The 17,417-nt window shown below is 45.7% G+C and overlaps 1 protein-coding gene across 1 annotated transcript in view; it reads left to right on the top strand.

The window, feature by feature from the left end:
- The window catches only part of LOC138516891 (tachylectin-2-like), a 164,025-nt gene extending 147,605 nt beyond the window's left edge, over nucleotides 1–16,420 (top strand). Inside the window, exon 4 of the mRNA XM_069632345.1 lies at nucleotides 8,803–16,420. Coding sequence (XP_069488446.1) covers nucleotides 8,803–9,000 — 198 coding nt within the window. The 3' untranslated portion in view covers nucleotides 9,001–16,420. The remainder of the gene's footprint in view (nucleotides 1–8,802) is intronic.
- Nucleotides 16,421–17,417: the final 997 nt, after the last annotated feature.

The following is a 17,417-nucleotide window of genomic DNA, read 5'->3' as shown; positions in this document are numbered from 1 at the left end:
CCTCAACAAGGCCCGGCGCCTCTTGAAGGCAGCTTATGCTAAGGGGCACTTGTCGGAAGATCAAATGAGGGTCCTGGAACGCATATCCCCAGCGCTCCACGTCCAGGTGCTTGGGAGGCAGACCCGTCTGGAGTCGAGTGGTAAGTGTACATGCATACTGATTGTAAGCTGTGTGTGTGGTGGTGTGCCAGTAGTGTGCAGGTTGCACATGTGGTTTTATAGGGCCAAGTATGGGTGTGTGTGTACAGGGCCGTGAGGCTAACACATGCAAGGGCTCTTATGTGTAACACATGGATGGTGCATGTGTGTGTAAGCTTGCATGCCAAATGCAGATGTGTGGGCACACATGTTTGAATGACTGTGTATGTAAGTAGGCATGGTCGTGGTGTCACACATGGATGTTGGTTCCAGCTGCATGTATCTGCACCGTGTACATGTGCATGTGTGTGTATTTGACAAGGGTGCAACAGTGATGCAACATGGATGCATGTGACACTGAAATGTGGAAGACTGATTGGCAGAGGTGACATGGATGCCGATCTCAACACAGCGACAGTTGGCGGAGGTGTACACATGCATGAAAGTGTGGTGGCGTGTGTAGTGCACTCCCTGTGTTTCATGTGATGTGTGGGTCACCTTTGGCTGCTCATGCTGTCGTATGTGTATGGATGTTGCTGGCTGTTGAGATATGGCTGTGGCATAGCTCATGTGTGCGAGTTGCAATGACGTGTGTTGGGGATTGTGATGCCATGTCTGAAGTTTGACAATGCCACTCATGTACAACTGTCATGTGTGTATGAGTCCATTGTACGGTGCCCTGATGCCTGTGTTTTATTTCTCCCTGTCTGCAGCATCAACTGATGAAGAGGGCGGAGAAGGTGCTGTGGAGCACAGCGGCAGGGATCCCACCGCCAGCCGGAGACGCAAGGCCCGGCTCCCCTCCCGGGTTGTCATCTCATCGGGGAGTGAGGAGTCCGGTGCCGCGTCCCAGGACGCAGCTGCCGAGAGGAGGTCCAAGAGGCGGAGGTTGGAGTTGGACTCCTTGGCAGCAGAAGGGGCAGCTGAGACCCCACAGGGCCCGACGGAGGAAGATGGCACAGAGTCATCCAGGTTGGTGGGGGGTTTGGTGGAGGAGGAGGCCGTGCAAGTGACAGAGACGGGGTCTGGAGGTGGGGATTCCACTGGTGCTAGTGGTGCAGTGCAGGACCAGGGACAGCAGGCAGCAAAGGCCGCTGCGGAGGTGCCTGTGTGCAATCCTGTCCCTGATCCTGTCACTGCATCATCTTGCACCAGCAGGGATGCCTACGTCCAGACCCGTTTTCAGGCAGGGGATGAGTTTATGACAACTGGCCTTCCTCTGCTTGCGGACGTGGCTATCCGGGACCGGGTTGAGGCTGTCCTGAGTGGTGTGGCGTTGCGTCAACGGGCCATGCGAGGTGACCTGCAGTCTTTTCGTGAGGAGACTGCACGTCATCTGGAATGGCTCGTTGACCACGTCAGCCTACTGGGACTGGTCACCCAGGCCGGATTCCTCCGTTTCCTGGAGCTTGTTCCGACCCCCTCCTCAACTGAACCCCCTATGCGCCAGTCGTCCTCCATGCCATCTTCCCACCCATGTATCACCTGGGTGCCCTGTGGAGCTGCCTCTGACCGTGCGGCGAGGCTGGTGGAGGACACATCCCTGCCACATTCAGGAGTCGGACGTCCAGCAGGGGTGGCCACATCAACAACTGCACCCCAGCCGGAGGAGGATGTACAGGCAGCAGGAGCCAGGGCACGGGCACAGCAGCAGCAGCAACAAGGTGGGAGCCATGATGGTTCGGGGCCTTCTACATCGGAGGGGCAGGCATCGGCCGGAGGGCAGGAGGACCCAGGATGGGAAGTGACTTCCGTGTGGCAGCGGTTTGGCCATGCTATAGATGCGGAGCGGCTGCGGGCGGAAGAGGCACGGCTCACGATGGTCAGGGCGGAGAAATCCATGCGGAGCGCCCTGAGGCGGGCCGAGTGCCTCGAGGCGATTCGCAGGGAGTTGGAGGAGAACATGTCATCGTCCTGCGAACCCTCATGGCCATGGAAGAGGACCGCCTCCGGGACATTGAGCAGGAGTTTGATGATGCCCTGGCCCGGAACATCCAGAAGTGAGCCGTCGGACTAGCCCGCTGCCCCTGTAAATAGTTAGTTAGTTAGTATTAGGTTTCCTTTCTTTTTTTCTTCATTTTGGACCGCTTGGACAATGGACCACATTTTTGTATATAGTTTTTTTATTAGGTAGTAGTTTTTGGTAGGTTTCATTTATTGAGTTGGGCTCATGGACCCTGGATTCTTCAATTGTATATAGTTCAACCTTGGATTCATCTTTTTTTATGTTTTTTTTGTGTTCACCATGGAGCAATGGTTTTTGGTTTTTCCCTTGGATTTGAATTTTTTTGACTGTGACTTTGGACAACATTTCTTTTTGGATTTCTTTGGTTTATGATTTCTTGATTTTCATTATTTATTGAACATGGACCATTTATTTTCTTATTCCCATTGTTGTGTGTTTGAGTTGATTTACGTTCATGTTTTCTTTAATATATATTTTTTAATACTTCCATTTCTGGTATTATCTCATTGGTTTCATGCATGTCATGATATGGATTTTGACATTCACTTGCACCCATTGTGTGTGTGTGTGACGGACATGTGTTCATTTACATACTTGCCATTGGGGTTGTATCATGTTATTTGCATTTCTATGTGGGTGGATGCAATACTTGGGTGGGTCTTTGGCCTGTGGAGGCTGGCCATGAGGGCCAGGGATCTGGATTGTGATAACATGTTGGCTGGGGGACATGAGTGGGGGGCTGCTGGCACGTGCCCCTGACTGCTGGGGAGTGGGGGTGCAGGGGGACATGAGTGGGGGCCTGCTGGCAGGTGCCCCTGACTGCTGGGGGGTGGTGGTGCTGGGAGACATTAGTGGGACATGAGTGGGGGCCTGCTGGGGAGGTAGGGGTGCAGGGGGACATGAGTGGGACATGAGTGGGGGCCTGCTGGGGGGTGGGGGTGCAGGGGGACATGAGTCGGGGCCTGCTGGCAGGTGCCCTGCACTGCTGGGGGGTGGGGGTGCTGGGAGACATGAGTGGGGGCCTGCTGGCAGGTGCCCTGACTGCTGGGGCGTGGGGGTGCTGGGAGACATGAGTGGGGGCCTGCTGGCAGGTGCCTTCACTGCTGGGGGTGCAGGGGGACATGAGTTGGTGATCATATTGCGACGTGACATGTGGCTTGGATGGGGTGCATGCCCATGGTGGATGGGCTGCCCGCGGGACATGACCAGGGGTGCAGGGTAGTCCCCAGTGGTGTGGGCTGCCTGCAGGGGCCGTGGAGGGTGTAGAAGGGACACCTGGGTGGACCCACACTGCCAATTCACGTGTAGGACTCCCCGCGCACCCCGAAATACACGTACCCTGCTGGAATCGCATATGGAACTTCCCGCGCACCCCGAATTACACGTACCCTGCTGGAATTGTGTGTGAAACTTCCCTCACATCCCGAAATATACGTACCCTGCTGATATCGTGTGTGAAACGTCCCGCACACCCCTGAAAAACACGTGCCCAGGCCAATCGCGTGTGAAACTTCCCGCGCACCCCGAAATACACGTACCCAGCCCAATCGCGTGTGAAACTTCCCGCGCACCCCGAAATACACGTACCCTGCTGATATCGCATGTGAAACTTCCCGCACACCCCTGAAATGCACGTGCCCAGGCCAATCATGTGTGAAACTTCCCGCGCACCCCGAAATACACGTACCCAGCACAATCGCGTGTGTAACTTCCCGCGCACCCTGAAATACACATACCCTGCTGATATCGTGTGTGAAACTTCCCACGCACCCCTGAAATACACGTGCCCAGGCCAATCGTGTGTGAAACTTCCCGCGCACCCCTGAAATACACGTGCCCAGGCCAATCGCGTGTGAAACTTCCTGCGCACCCCGAAATACACGTACCCAGCCCAATCGCGTGTGAAACTTCCTGCGCACCCTGTAATACACGTACCCTGCTGATATTGCGTGTGAAACTTCCTGCGCACCCCTGAAATACACGTGCCCGAGCCAATCGTGTGTGAAACTTCCTGCGCACCCCGAAATACACGTACCCAGCCCAATCGTGTAACTTCCCGCGCACCCTCACATACACGTACCCTGCTGATATCGCGTGTGAGACTTCCCACGCACCCCTGAAATACACGTGCCCAGGCCAATCGCGTGTGAAACTTCCCTCGCACCCCGTAATACACGTACCCTGCTGATATCGCGTGTGAAACTTCCCGCTCACCCCAAAATACATGTACCCTGCTGATATCGCGTGTGAAACTTCCCACGCACCCCTGAAATACACGTACCCAGCCCAATCGCGTGTGAAACTTCCCGCGCACCCCTGAAATACACGTACCCAGTCCAATCGCATGTGAAACTTCCCGCGCACCCCTGAAATACACGAACCCAGCCCAATTGTGTGTGAAACTTCCCGCGCACTCCTGGAATACACGTACCCAGCCCAATCGCGTGTGAAACTTCCCGCGCACCCCTGAAATACACGTTCCCCGCTTGGCGTTTGCTGTTTGGCAGGCCTGTAAACTGGTCCAGGGTTAGCACAGCCCTTTGCGCTGAATTGGGAATTTTGATGGATTTTCCTTGCGCGAGGGCATTCTTGGGGGCGTAACTGGCGCTGCTGCAGGGTCGCTGCGCCACTCTGCGCTACGGCTGGTTTTGGAGGCTAAAATCCATGAATACACTGTGCGACGAAATGGATTTTATCGCACGCGGCTGGCGCAGTCTATCGCACGGGAACACTGTGCGCCAGCCGCGTGCGCCACTTTTGTGCGAAATTCCATGAATTACCCCCAATGAGTTGAGGGTAAGCAAATTAACAGAAGTGCCCAAGCCTGGGACAAAGCCCGTTTGAAAGGGGTCACATCGCTCTTCCTTATTAGTCCATTCTGAAAAGTCTCGTAGTATAAGCCCAGAGAACATTTTTCCAGGGGCATCCATCAGTCGTAGTTAGTGGCACACAACCGATCGCCTGTCTTGAAGATTCGTACTATAATTGACCGTCTCCAAGAGTCAGGAATTTTAGATGATTCTATGATCTGATTGAAAATATTGCACAAAATGTTGGCCAATAGGCTAGGTTGGTCTTTGGTGCTCTTGACCAGCTAACGTTGTTGATGTGATGCAAAACATTTTCCTCTAGAATTTGCAGGCCATGATAACAAGAAGGTCCCAAATGCAAGGTACAGGTACTGACCGATACGGGTGCATATAAAGTTGTAAAATATTGAACCCAATCTGCGTCACTGACCCCATTAACTTGAACCGCTCTTTGGTTAAAATGGCTGCCATTGTTGAGCAACGTCCAGATCTGGGCCGAATTTATTTACAGCAATTGCTCGTAACATCTCCTCTCTGACTGTAGCAGTTATGGTCGGCAAGATCTTAACCAATTCCGCAGTTTGCATTTGGCACTTCTGATCTGCTTTTTCCCCCACTCTGAGGAAGCGAGAGTTGCTCTTTTTTTCTTTATGAAACATGGCCTTTCTAGTTTGTACCGGGTGGTCTTATTCGTGTCTTGGCTTAAAGCAAATACGTGACGTCAACAAAAACATAATCAATAATAGAATAACTCTGACCTCGACGCCATGTATAATGAGCTGGAATGTCTCTGGCGATCGACCCATTGCACATCACCAATCCTTGAGCATCCATTAAAGATAGCCATTTATCATTATGCTGGTTTAATGCTTGGCTCTGGGGCACTAATAGATGAAGATTTAGGTCTCCAGCTACTATAACATTGGTGATGTCTGGTGCTTGTGAGACAGTATCCAACAAGTGTTCTAGATCTTTGAAGAACTTTACATCTGTTAGCCCAGTGGGTTACGATACACCTTAATTATCGCAAATGCACCTTGCTCATAAGAAATCTTGACCATCTGGAGAAACAAATTCGGAGCTTCATAAAACAAGATTTGTAGATTTTTATTATTTTTAATGGCCTCCAACAAGCCTGACATTGGTCGGCCTTGAGAGGCAACTTTGGCTGGGTGGAGAAGAATACTATGATTGTCCCAAGATGGTTTATCAGACAGCCAAGTTTCCTGCAGCACCACAATGTCATAAGAGTTTAAGAAGTTGGCACTAGCATTCAATAAATGAGTAAAACCACATGTAATCCAGCTAAGCACTGAAATGTCCAGTTGACCATTATACTGGGATGTGGATGACTGAAGTTTCATCTCATTTTGATCAAAAACGGTTCTTTTCGCTCTTTGTGGAGCATTCCAAGTACATTTTGCAGTATTTGTCTTGTAAAGATTTGATTTAGATCTGTGATGTTGACTAGCCAGTTGGTCAGGGGAGGTAGGATCATGAGCAAGGACAAAACCAAGGTCAAACAGATCCATGTGAGCTTGCCATAATAAGTTACTGACCACATTAGATGATAGCCACAAACGAACAACAGAAAGGTCCGTACTATTAAGGAACTCAACTTGATGAATATCATTGTAAGCAATATCTTGTAAATTTGCTACAGCCTCAACAATGGCAGGTACACTTGCTCTATTTAGATCATAGATTTGATATGGAGCTGCCCTACATTTAAGGATCAATCGTTGAAATTTGATGGCCTTAGTTTGTATGCTAGAAGCTCTACTTGAAAGATTGCTTGTAACTTGGACAAATCTTCTGCCATCGGCCTCAGTCATTAAGTTGCGAGTAGAAGTTTGCAGACCTTTGATTCACTTTAAATGGCTTCTTTCTCTACTTTGTAACTACAATACAATGATAACTTCAACAATGACGGTCTTGTTCAGCTCATGTAACGCAATTGAAAGATGTAAAAACCTTGCATAAGGCTTGTAAGGGTGTGGAAGGAGGTGATCAACACACAAGTGGCATGCTTTTGGCTAAGACTTTTATTTAGAAGAAGAGAGGCTTCCTATCCCCAACTCTGAGGGATTTCCCTGCCTCGGCTAAATACTAAGGAACTGTCAGAATTTCTGTAACTAAAGAGTTCACTATCCTGTGTCAAAGCCCTACTTCTATCCCTTACACTTCGAACCAAACTAAACTGGACTCGTCCCTTCTACGTCCAGACGAATGACTCCCTTTTTCTGGACGGGTATAGTTCACAAAATAGGGGGGAATGTCTCCCTTTCCCTTGCCTTTCTCCAGCCATTCTTGGCAGAAAGCCTTCAGTGGCTCAGTGGGCAGTCCTGGTATATTCCTATGCAAGGTACTGCCTGCGGTCCTAGACCCCTTCACTTTGGTTTCTCTCGCTCGGTTCCCACCCCCTCTCCTTTTACTGTGGATTCTTGCACTCTGGTCCCAGGCCGCTTCAATATGGTTTCTCGTGCCTTCACTGACCCAGGCAGCACCCGTACCTTGTTCTCAGGCTCCTGGTCCGTGGCGTAGCTTCTCCGAGTCTTCCAACAGTTTTTCTTCACCTCCTTCGATGTTCGCACTTCCTCCAGCGTCCTTGCCATACTCCCTTGGAGCTGGGCTGAGCGTCTCTGCTGGTCGGTAGGTTTCTCCCACATGTTGTCTTCCTTCTCCTCCTTGTCTCGGTCTGCTGTTCATCAACTGAGCAGGCAGGGATACCAGGTCACCACAGTTCACGTCCCACTCAGCAGCTTCTCTCCCAGCATCGTCGTCTGCAGTGCTGGGATCTTTTTCGAAAAGTCTCCAGGGAGGGACTGACCCTTTGAGGCACTGACGCTTTGGTTTGTTCGAGTTACATCTTTAACGCCATTTCAAATGAGAAATATACAGTTCAGTGAGGGTTCTTCATGGCTCCCAATCACTCGTCTCAGTGTCTCGAGAAGGTAGTGCAATGGAGCCTCTTCCTCGTCCCAGTACTACTAGTACTGTTGGTGTGGCAGAAGTACATGCAAGAACTTGGGGGGAGGGGTGCTGCTAAGAGGATGGTAAGGAAGGCGAGGGGAGGAAGGTGGGTGAGGCTTGACAATACTGTGTTGGCCCATGATGAGCTCCCTGTATCCGAGAGTGGGGACCCTCCCCCATTAGATCTCCTGCTCTGTACCACCCCCAGGGGCCCTATCGGGTAGCAGCCTCAGCTCCCTAGCTTCATGGAAAGGGTCTCCTCCTCAGGGAGAAAGGACGACTTCCCATAATTCCTCACAGGCTTTTACGTTCCGCCCCATTTCCCCTAATTTGTATGGCATAGAGGCGGGCCAGAACGCAACTTGCTTTTCCGCTGCTTCCTTCCTCTCATACAAATACTCTAGCTGGGAGGTTTATGTCAGCGCAAATGCTCAGGATCTCTATGAAGTACCCCTGCTTTTTGCTCCATAGGGATCCATTGTAAACGCTGCCTACCATGTGTACATTTCGGGTAGCGTTTACTCAATTTGCACTCTGCCTTCCAAATGATGAAAATTTGGTAGCGGGGATCTGTTTACATAGACGTGTAAACATAACTAGTTACTGAGCCAAATTACCGGGAACCTAAAAATGAGCCCCATTGTTCTTACAAGAATTTCACACCTTGTGTAGGAAGCCTTGTGTGGGGAGTTTTTAAAAGCAATTGCTTATGTGTTTACCTGGAACCCTATCTTTCTAGAATATTGTGTGTATATATGCCCTTCATTCCAGAATATAAAGGCAAACTATTATCTTTAATACAAAATACATCATTCTATTTTCCATTATGAGGGAAGGGGAGGACCCTTTGTTGAGACGAAATGTGTGTTGGTTTCTAATCTCTGACTCCAGTATTTCTTCTCTTTCTATCCACAGACCCAATTCAGCATGTCACAAACGTTCCAGGTGGATCCTGGAAAAGCAGTGTGCCAAAAGGCTGTCGTCCAGAAAGCCAAATTAATTGTGCCTTATGTCGCCAAATTCCGCACCCTCTTCGACTCGGAGGTCACCATACAGGGCACCTGGGAAGGTGCCACATACTTCAATTTGAATGTCGTTCAGGAAGATGTATAAGCGAAGGCTGCCCATGCCGTGTTAAATCTGAGAGAATTGATATGTGAAGTATTAACCCTTCTAAGCCTGCAATATGCGAAAAAGATATTTTGTAATTGGTTATTTGTAATGCGCTTAATACCCAGAGGTTTCTAAGTGCGGTCCTGGAGATCAAACCTGTGTTGTTGTGCATCGTCTTGCGTCCAAAGCGAGCAGGTGGAGCAAATGTGCTCCGAGTGATATGCAGCCTCAGGCATACCAGCACCTGCCAATCTCGACAAAGGCCACATGGTACTAGGTGTATTATAGTCTATGGAGCACAGGATAACTTGACAACATTCATACACCAGGGCCTTGTGCATAAGAACTGGATCTACTGAAAGTCCTGCTCCAGCTGCAAGGCGACACCAGATGTGCCATTGGTGAGGTGGAAGGCCCGCCAAAGGCTCAACAGCCAACAGCTGATGGTCTTAGGGGCAATGTAGTCTTTACAGAGGTGTCAAAAGGATACACTTGATGAGAAATCAACCCACTCTGTGCGGCGCTGGTGAAAAAGTACCATCAAGTAGACAACCCCTGCCTGTTGCTACACCATAATGTTGCTTTCCTGACACTGCAATGCACTGCCCTGTGGAGTATTAAACTTGCCCTCACCTGGTTAAATGGTGTTGCTGATCACACACACATCTAGCAGATTCGGTAGGTTTGATTCCATCCGCAGTGTTGTACACAACCTTTTGACTCGCTTAATGATAAATACTCCCAGTCCTACAGATAAGTGCCATACCAGCCACCTTTACTCCATAAAAACAGGCCAATGTTCTCAAGAATAAAAAGAGTGAGTAAATATGCATTTAATGAAAAAGTGGAAGCAGTAGACCCGTAGCAACCTGCCCGGTGCTGCCGACCACACAGCTCCACGGATATGTTTTTGATTAATGGTTTTAGTTGAGCAGCTCTAACGAAGGAACATTAAAATGTATGACTGCCAGATCTCAGGAGGAACTTTAATCATGAAAATGTACAAATTATAATGCCTTTTGTACATTCAAATTAATTTTTACTGTCCTAAAAATATCCGCATTGGAAATGGTATTTACTATTTTGCTCACAAAAATATCATTTTACTCCAAGCGTAAAAATACAACAACTTCATAATCTTAACTGTGGCTCTGACTACCCCCTTCAATTGTGCTTTTTTAGCTTTCTGTTAGATCAGTGTGTTAAATCCTCATGTCTGCTGGCAGAATTAGACCTACGAGTAAAGCAGAGATGTGGTTGCAAGTTTATTCACACAATATTATGTGCTTCAGCCAATCAATGATTATATTTGATGGTTTCCGATAGAGGCTGCTTCTTTTTACCTCCCACAGTGCTCTGCACGCATGATTTGGGGGCATCTTTTTGAGGGCAAGAAAACATCTGTTTTCCCATAGCTGTTCCTGGGTGGCATTATGTGAGGGTGAACTAAGGTTCTCCCCATGATTATGAAAAGAATGGGGTTAGCAATTACTTTTTGGACTTATTGCCACACTGTAACTTCCGTTGTTCTGCACCCATGCGCTTCAACTTTCTGCTTGCAAAACCGTCTAAGGAAAAAAAAAATTGGTTCGGGCCAAAATAGGAACTGCTCAGAAAATCCTCCAATGGTTATGGTGTGTAGTCCAACTGTTGGGCACTCCAAGACCCATTAGCCAAGCAGGACCATATGTGCATGTGATATATTATTACGGGTCGGCACTACAATAGAAAATAATACATGTCTGTAAGCTTAATCTGTTGCTATAGTGCATTCTGATGTAAGCGGTCAGAAATTGCTATCAACTGATGGCTGTCTTAGTAAAGAAAAGGACACATGAAGGAATAAGAGGTGGGATGCACCCACGATTGAGCATGAAACTCGTTATCTCCTATTGTGACCACAGAGTCATGATGTACACTGACACGGGTCTGCCACCTTTTAGGTATCCAGATGGTTTGGACTACGACTCCCGTGATCCCCCATTGAATATGGTGGTTAGTGCTGAATTGTAGCTTAAAACATCTGGAGAGCCAAGGATTGCAGATCTCTGAACAATGTATACTCAAAAAGGCTGAGGTTGGATGTTGGACAGGGAACTCTGTAGCACCATATATTTTAATTTGACAAGCATGTTAAATTCGTAGAAATGATCATCACTGAATCCTATCCACAAATAATTATGTATTTATTAAAATGATATGTTTATAGCCAACAAAGGCTTTACATATAACGCACAACAATACTTAGCAAACAATTAAATACGAAATAAAATCAACATAAATCGGGTCCATCATTGTTGAATTATCCGATGCTAAAAATAGGCCACAGACAGTTGTTTAAGAACAGATAAAATGAGCCATGCGATAAATTAAATTCATGTCATTACCATTTATAAGAGATTACCATATCACATTCATATTATAAAGATTACTGGCATTATCATACATTTCAAATAGTTGGATCTTAGAGAGATGAGACTCTCGCATCGACAGATGATATGTTCATCTGATTCTATGAATTCTGTCCCGCATAGTCAACGTAATCTTGATTCTCTTGGAATACCACATTTTGCACCTACTATCTCTAATATATCACACATAGTGAATTTAAATAGTAAGTAGCGCCTGATTATCTTACCATCTGGGAAAGCAGCCTGGTATTTCGGTCTTTCTAAGGCATACAGCCAATATTGCAGGAACATACCACTATTAACTTTGGCTGCAAGCTCAATCATGTCTCTCTCTTTACCTAAGTCATAAATCGTCTTTTTCAGTAAATATTTGAACTTTGCATCTGATACCTCTAGCCAGTCAATCACATTATCTTTAGACCATTTAAAATACACAGATCGCATAAAATCAATAGCATAAAAATCTCGGGCATTATCAACATTGTTAAAGCTTTCCATGAGCTCTACACTAAAAGTGTCATTATTCAATTTACTTAATTTTACAAACAGCATAACGATCTTATACTCTAAGATATTGCTTATCTGCGTCACATTACACTCAAGTAATATATATTCAATAGGAAGTGCTTTCGGCTTGCGAAATAAAATCTTTAAAATCTTTGCTTTGAATCTATTCAGCTCATTTTTATACCTTTTTATACCCCATAGAGCAAGCAAGGTACAACCTTAGATGAATACAGCAATAGAATTGTGCTAACAGAAAAACCTCCTTGAGTCCCTATAAAATGACTTAATGCCATTGTGATCTTCATACATTTTGATTTAATTTCGCTCCACTGTTTCCACCACACATTTTGATCAAAATTATCTATAACAATCAACCACTTCAATCTGTTGCTTATCGATCGAACACCCTAGGTTTTTAATACTTGGCTTTTTTGTTTTTCCTAGGAAGGGAATTAATTTGGTTTTTCTGATGTTAATTTTTAATCCATTAGTTAATGCAAATTTTTCCAGGGCATGATATGATATGATAGGTTATTTATAACATGCTTAATACCCAGAGGTTTCTAAGTGCGGACCCGGGTTCGAACCTGTGTTGCCCCGTGTCATCTTGCTTCCAAGGCGAGTATGTTGCCCCTGAGCTAGGGAGGATAGCTAAATCAAGCATTTAGCTTGATCTGTAGACCTTTGGGAGTGTAATCTACTAATACTAAGTCGTCTGCGTAGCCCAGCCAACCTATTTTCGTACGCCCTATATTGATGTCATTGGATGGTATAACGTTTAATTCTGAAGGAAAATCCGCTTAATACAGATTAAAAAGTGTAGCAGCTAATATACAGCCTTGTTTTACCCCTTGCAAAGTTGGGATAGATTCTGACATTTTTCCTTCAGCATCCAATTGCACTCTGACAGATGTATCTGCATACAATAACTGAATCATAGATAGCAGCCCAACAGGTATCCCCCATTGTTTCAATTTCTTTCAGTTTTCCCCTCAAAATGGTATCGAAAGCCACACTGAAATCGAATGCGGCATACACTGGCAGTTGTCGTCGATTCCACAAGTATTTAATTATAACAACCAAATGCGTAATATTGCGTGTTTGTAGATGATTTCGCATGAAAGCCAGATTGATTAGGGGGTAGAATATTGCTGGCTGCTATACATTGATTCAATTCTTTTAAAAGAACTTAGGTGAATATTTTGGCGGGGATGTCGAACATCGCCAACATCAGATAATTGGATGGATCCTTCCAGGTCCCTTTTGTATAGATGGGTAGCATCATACTTTCTCGCCATGTTTGAGTTATCAGTCCATGTTTACCGATGCATTGAAACAATAGGTTCAATGCATATGCCCATTTCTCAGGGGACATTTACACAAGGACATTACTGGTGCCATCTGGGCTTATCACTCGGGACGTAGGTAAGTGTTTGATCAGTTTTATGAGCTCGTAAATCGTGTAACTACCACGCCACATTGCCACCTTGTCTGATGCTTCACCATCCCTTTTATCTTGCGCTCCTAGATTCTTGTTTACATGGGTAATCCAATCTTGTTCGGGTACACTATTTATTGGTAGGGTTTCCTTTTTACTGGAATTAACCACTGCCCATAGACCTTGATTGTTGTTATTCCTGGCAAATGCGGCTATAGAACGCCATCATTCATTTGCCTTACATGCATGGTGATGGCATATCCACTGTTGGTGCTTTTTTTTGGTTGCCTCTTCAATTTTCGGTGTGGCATCAGGCCAACTAGCACACTTCAACTCGCCAATAGTTTTTCTGAGATTCCTTTGGCCTCCTGTATTGCCCCATCAAAAGGTTTCTCTTTTGAGTGACTGGCCTTCCAACTCTCACTAGTGCTTATATAGTTCTGTTTTTGTGTGGTGGAAGCCTTTATGGCACTCTGTTCAAACTTGTTTATCATTATTGCTACGCTGTGAGTTCTCTTTCGGCAACGCTTCCTTGCCTTTTCTAACTTCGTAGAGTTCCAGATTATTCTGTTTCCTCCATTATTGATAGCGATATTTCCATATAATTCATAATTCCTCTTCACTTTAGTTCTGGCTAGCAAGAGGAAAAGAGGAAGAGGGCCGCTCTCCTCTCGACATCCTACTGCCATATTTAGCACCAATTCATTGGCACTATCATTGGGGACCATCTAATCAAATTGTTGACACACTTGGCCCTCTCACGCGCACTGCGCTTCTATTACAGTCACTTGCAAAATTCCCATTCGTCATAGTCGGTTGGTATTTAAGAAACCATTTGGCCCAAGGTTTACCCTGTGCATTCGAGGAGCTCTAATCTAAGGGCCCGATGACTGCCTATCATCTACAAAGTAACTAGGGCTAGGAATCCCGGCATTCAAATCTCCTAATATGATGATGGCAGTAGCTCCATCACATTATTCAAGAATCTGGATTACTGTCTGGATGTTAGATGTATTATGTGCTCGATTGGGCGGGTGATAGATATTTACTACTAAGATTGGAAAGCTCTTAATCTGATCACAGCTCACCAGCACTGCTAGCACCATATCAGTCGACCAAATCGTATTACGTCCTACCCAAGGGTGCCTAATGGAGGTCGGCAGGCCTCCTTTAGGACGGCCTCTGGGCGGCTTAGTCGCTAGGCTTTGTATTGTAGAGCGACCATCAATTTCACAGGGTTCCCAAAGCCAGGTCTCTTGTAAGGCCACTACAAAGAAATGTTGGATATTCGCCGGCACACCATCATTTAGACAATGAGAATCCTCTCTCGTTTTATAATTATGAGGAATTGTAAATGAGTGTTGTAGTATGTGGTTGTGGGCCTTAGGGACACTTAATTGCTTGACCAAAGTTGTGTAGCATCTCCCGGCTCTAGTGATACAAGCACCCAATTGCTGGTCCAGTTGGCATGGTTTCACCTCTGATTAAAATGTGTGCACCAAATGGTCAGTATTCAGCAAAAGAACATGTAAACCGGATGTGAAAACCTCAGAGAAAATATCTTTAAAGATGGCTGCAATCAAAATGAGGACGTCCACTGGACAGTGTCCAAAAGGTCACTGCAGCCGACCTGAACGTCACACGAAGGTCCCAACAAGAAAGAAAGTTACAGGGAAGTGCCAGAGGTCCTTCGTGTGCTGTAGATACACTGCAAACTGTTGGTAGCGGGCTGGCACGAGGATGTGCCACTTTCTAAAGTAGGAGGTGAGGATTCTTGAAAATGCAAGCAGTATAGTCCATTATTGCAAGCTTTCCAAGGGGACCGATTGGCTGCGTAACACCTAACAAACCTATACTGTTCTAATACATTGAATTTCCTGTTACTATATTAACGATTTGTCACAAGTATTAAAATTTGCTGGAATATTGTGTTGTGAGAAACCAGATATTCCAGGTTCAACTACCTCTAAAAGAAATAGAGTTTAGATCCAGACGCATCACCCAATGTCTGCCGGATTACTCCTCTGCAAGACAAAGCTATTGAATCTACGAGTTCTCTCCGATTCACTATAGTCGGCCCCCTACATGGGGCTCAATGCCACTGTGGAAAATTTGGGAAAGCATTTTCTATTTGATTAATTAGTGGTACCCATGTACCATGGCGCATGCCAATTTAGTACCCTGATTTTTGGATGTTGCCACAGTTTCAGCTTAAATGTTCTAGTAGCTTGAGTCTTCTCTGTGTGGCATAAGTCATTGGGGATGTTGGGGAAATGTTGATCCCTGACCGATTGGAAAAAGTCTCCGGCCTTCTAGAAGGACGCCTCTTATTACCCAACTTATTCAACCCCTGCATGTCCCCTTAGCTGCATCTGATCTCCTCTTTCGGGCGTGGCTGTTCTGCATGCCCGGGTACTAGGCCACCAGTAAATGGTGCCCAGACCAATTCTAGAGCCGGTCTGGAGACAATGCCTGCATGAATGAAGTATAATTGGATTGTTTTGATGAGCTTTATGTAGATCTCCCTTGTCCGTTATTTGGATGATCGCGTCGGGCACAGCATTTGGTCGTCGTATTGTGATATAAGGTGACCCGGCACTCCCTGCATTGGTTGAGAAAGACGAATGATACTATTGCCTGACTGGCAAAGCAGTGCAGGAACAAACACTGGCCTATCTTCAAGAAAATACCCAAAGCCATACCTTTACACCAAGGCCACAGCAGGACTCCTGGGATGACCTCTTTATAATATACCCAGGAGGTAACCAGTTTCAGAGAACATGGACCCTTGCACCGATGCCCCCCCCTGCACACCCCCCAGACGTTAAGATCATAGGCCCCCCCATCTGCTTCTCGTGTCTCTGAGCTAGTTCCCATTCTTGATTCCGGGATGGCACATGGATGCATTGTTGAGTAACATGTGTTTTCCTTCTCTTCCAAATCACAACTGACATTTTATATGAGTGACTATATGTGGAATGATTTTTATACTGTTTTATACAAAAATGTATCTTTACTGTATAAGAACAGACGCATGCGTTTTATTAAAACCATCTGAAGAAAATTGGTTCTGTAATCTTGATTCTTTTCATTGTGGGGACATTTTTATATTCCATGTGTCCACTCTGGATAATTAAATGCCAAATGATTATTTCAAATTTTATCTTTAAGTTGGAAGTGTTCATCTATGTACTGGTTTGTGTTTTTAGGAATGATATCGAAAGCTCTATTTTTAGCTGTAATTTTGTTTTAATTTTGTATCTTGTGTAAAGGTATGATTTAACTATATACACTATAAAAAATGTGTATATATATATATATATATATATGTATATATATATATATATATATGCATACATAATTATTTCTAGTGGCTGAGAGAAATTCACCTGAATGATTGAAGTGGTCAAATGTGGATTTAAGTCTGACATCAATAAGTATCTATATTTTTATATTCCATTTTTGATGTAGCCTATGAGGGGGAAAAATCTATCGACGCACACTCCAATTGATGCAGGTTGGTTAATTACTTTAATGGCAAATGCAGTAAAACGCACTTCAACAGGACAGGTTACCAAGAACAAATACAAAACCGAACAAATCTCTCCCAAAACACAGCATTTCTGATGCCCTTCAGGACATTTTGACTCCAAAGAGGAGGGCGTATTCAACGGTGCTCATTAAGACAATTCTAGGTTTTAACTTTCGGCTTCCTGCTCATCTTAAAAACTGTAACTCTGTCCCTTCTTCTGGTCTCACGTGGGGAGGCCCACGCGGTAGTTGCAGCTGCATCTCGTTAAATATACGACAGCTTTTATCTAGTTTCGTCTACAATACAGTGTTATCCGGTTTCATCGGGGCTAATTATAATGGTGAGAGTTCACAGAAATAGCCTAACTGGGCAAGGCATGTGTAATGCGGCGAAAAGAAATGTGTCTTGTGTGTGCCGAAACATGTGTTTGTGTGCAAGTATCTCACAGTAAACATGGCGTCTCATCTCCAACGGGCCAATGGGGGATTTTATTAGCCATGCCTAACTACTTTAGCAGCATCCATATTGG

This window comes from Ambystoma mexicanum, chromosome 6q, assembly GCF_040938575.1.
Source record: "Ambystoma mexicanum isolate Mex_15411 chromosome 6q, UKY_AmexF1_1, whole genome shotgun sequence".
NCBI classification, from domain to species: Eukaryota; Metazoa; Chordata; class Amphibia; order Caudata; family Ambystomatidae; genus Ambystoma; species Ambystoma mexicanum.
This window is presented reverse-complemented; position numbering and strand designations above follow the sequence as displayed.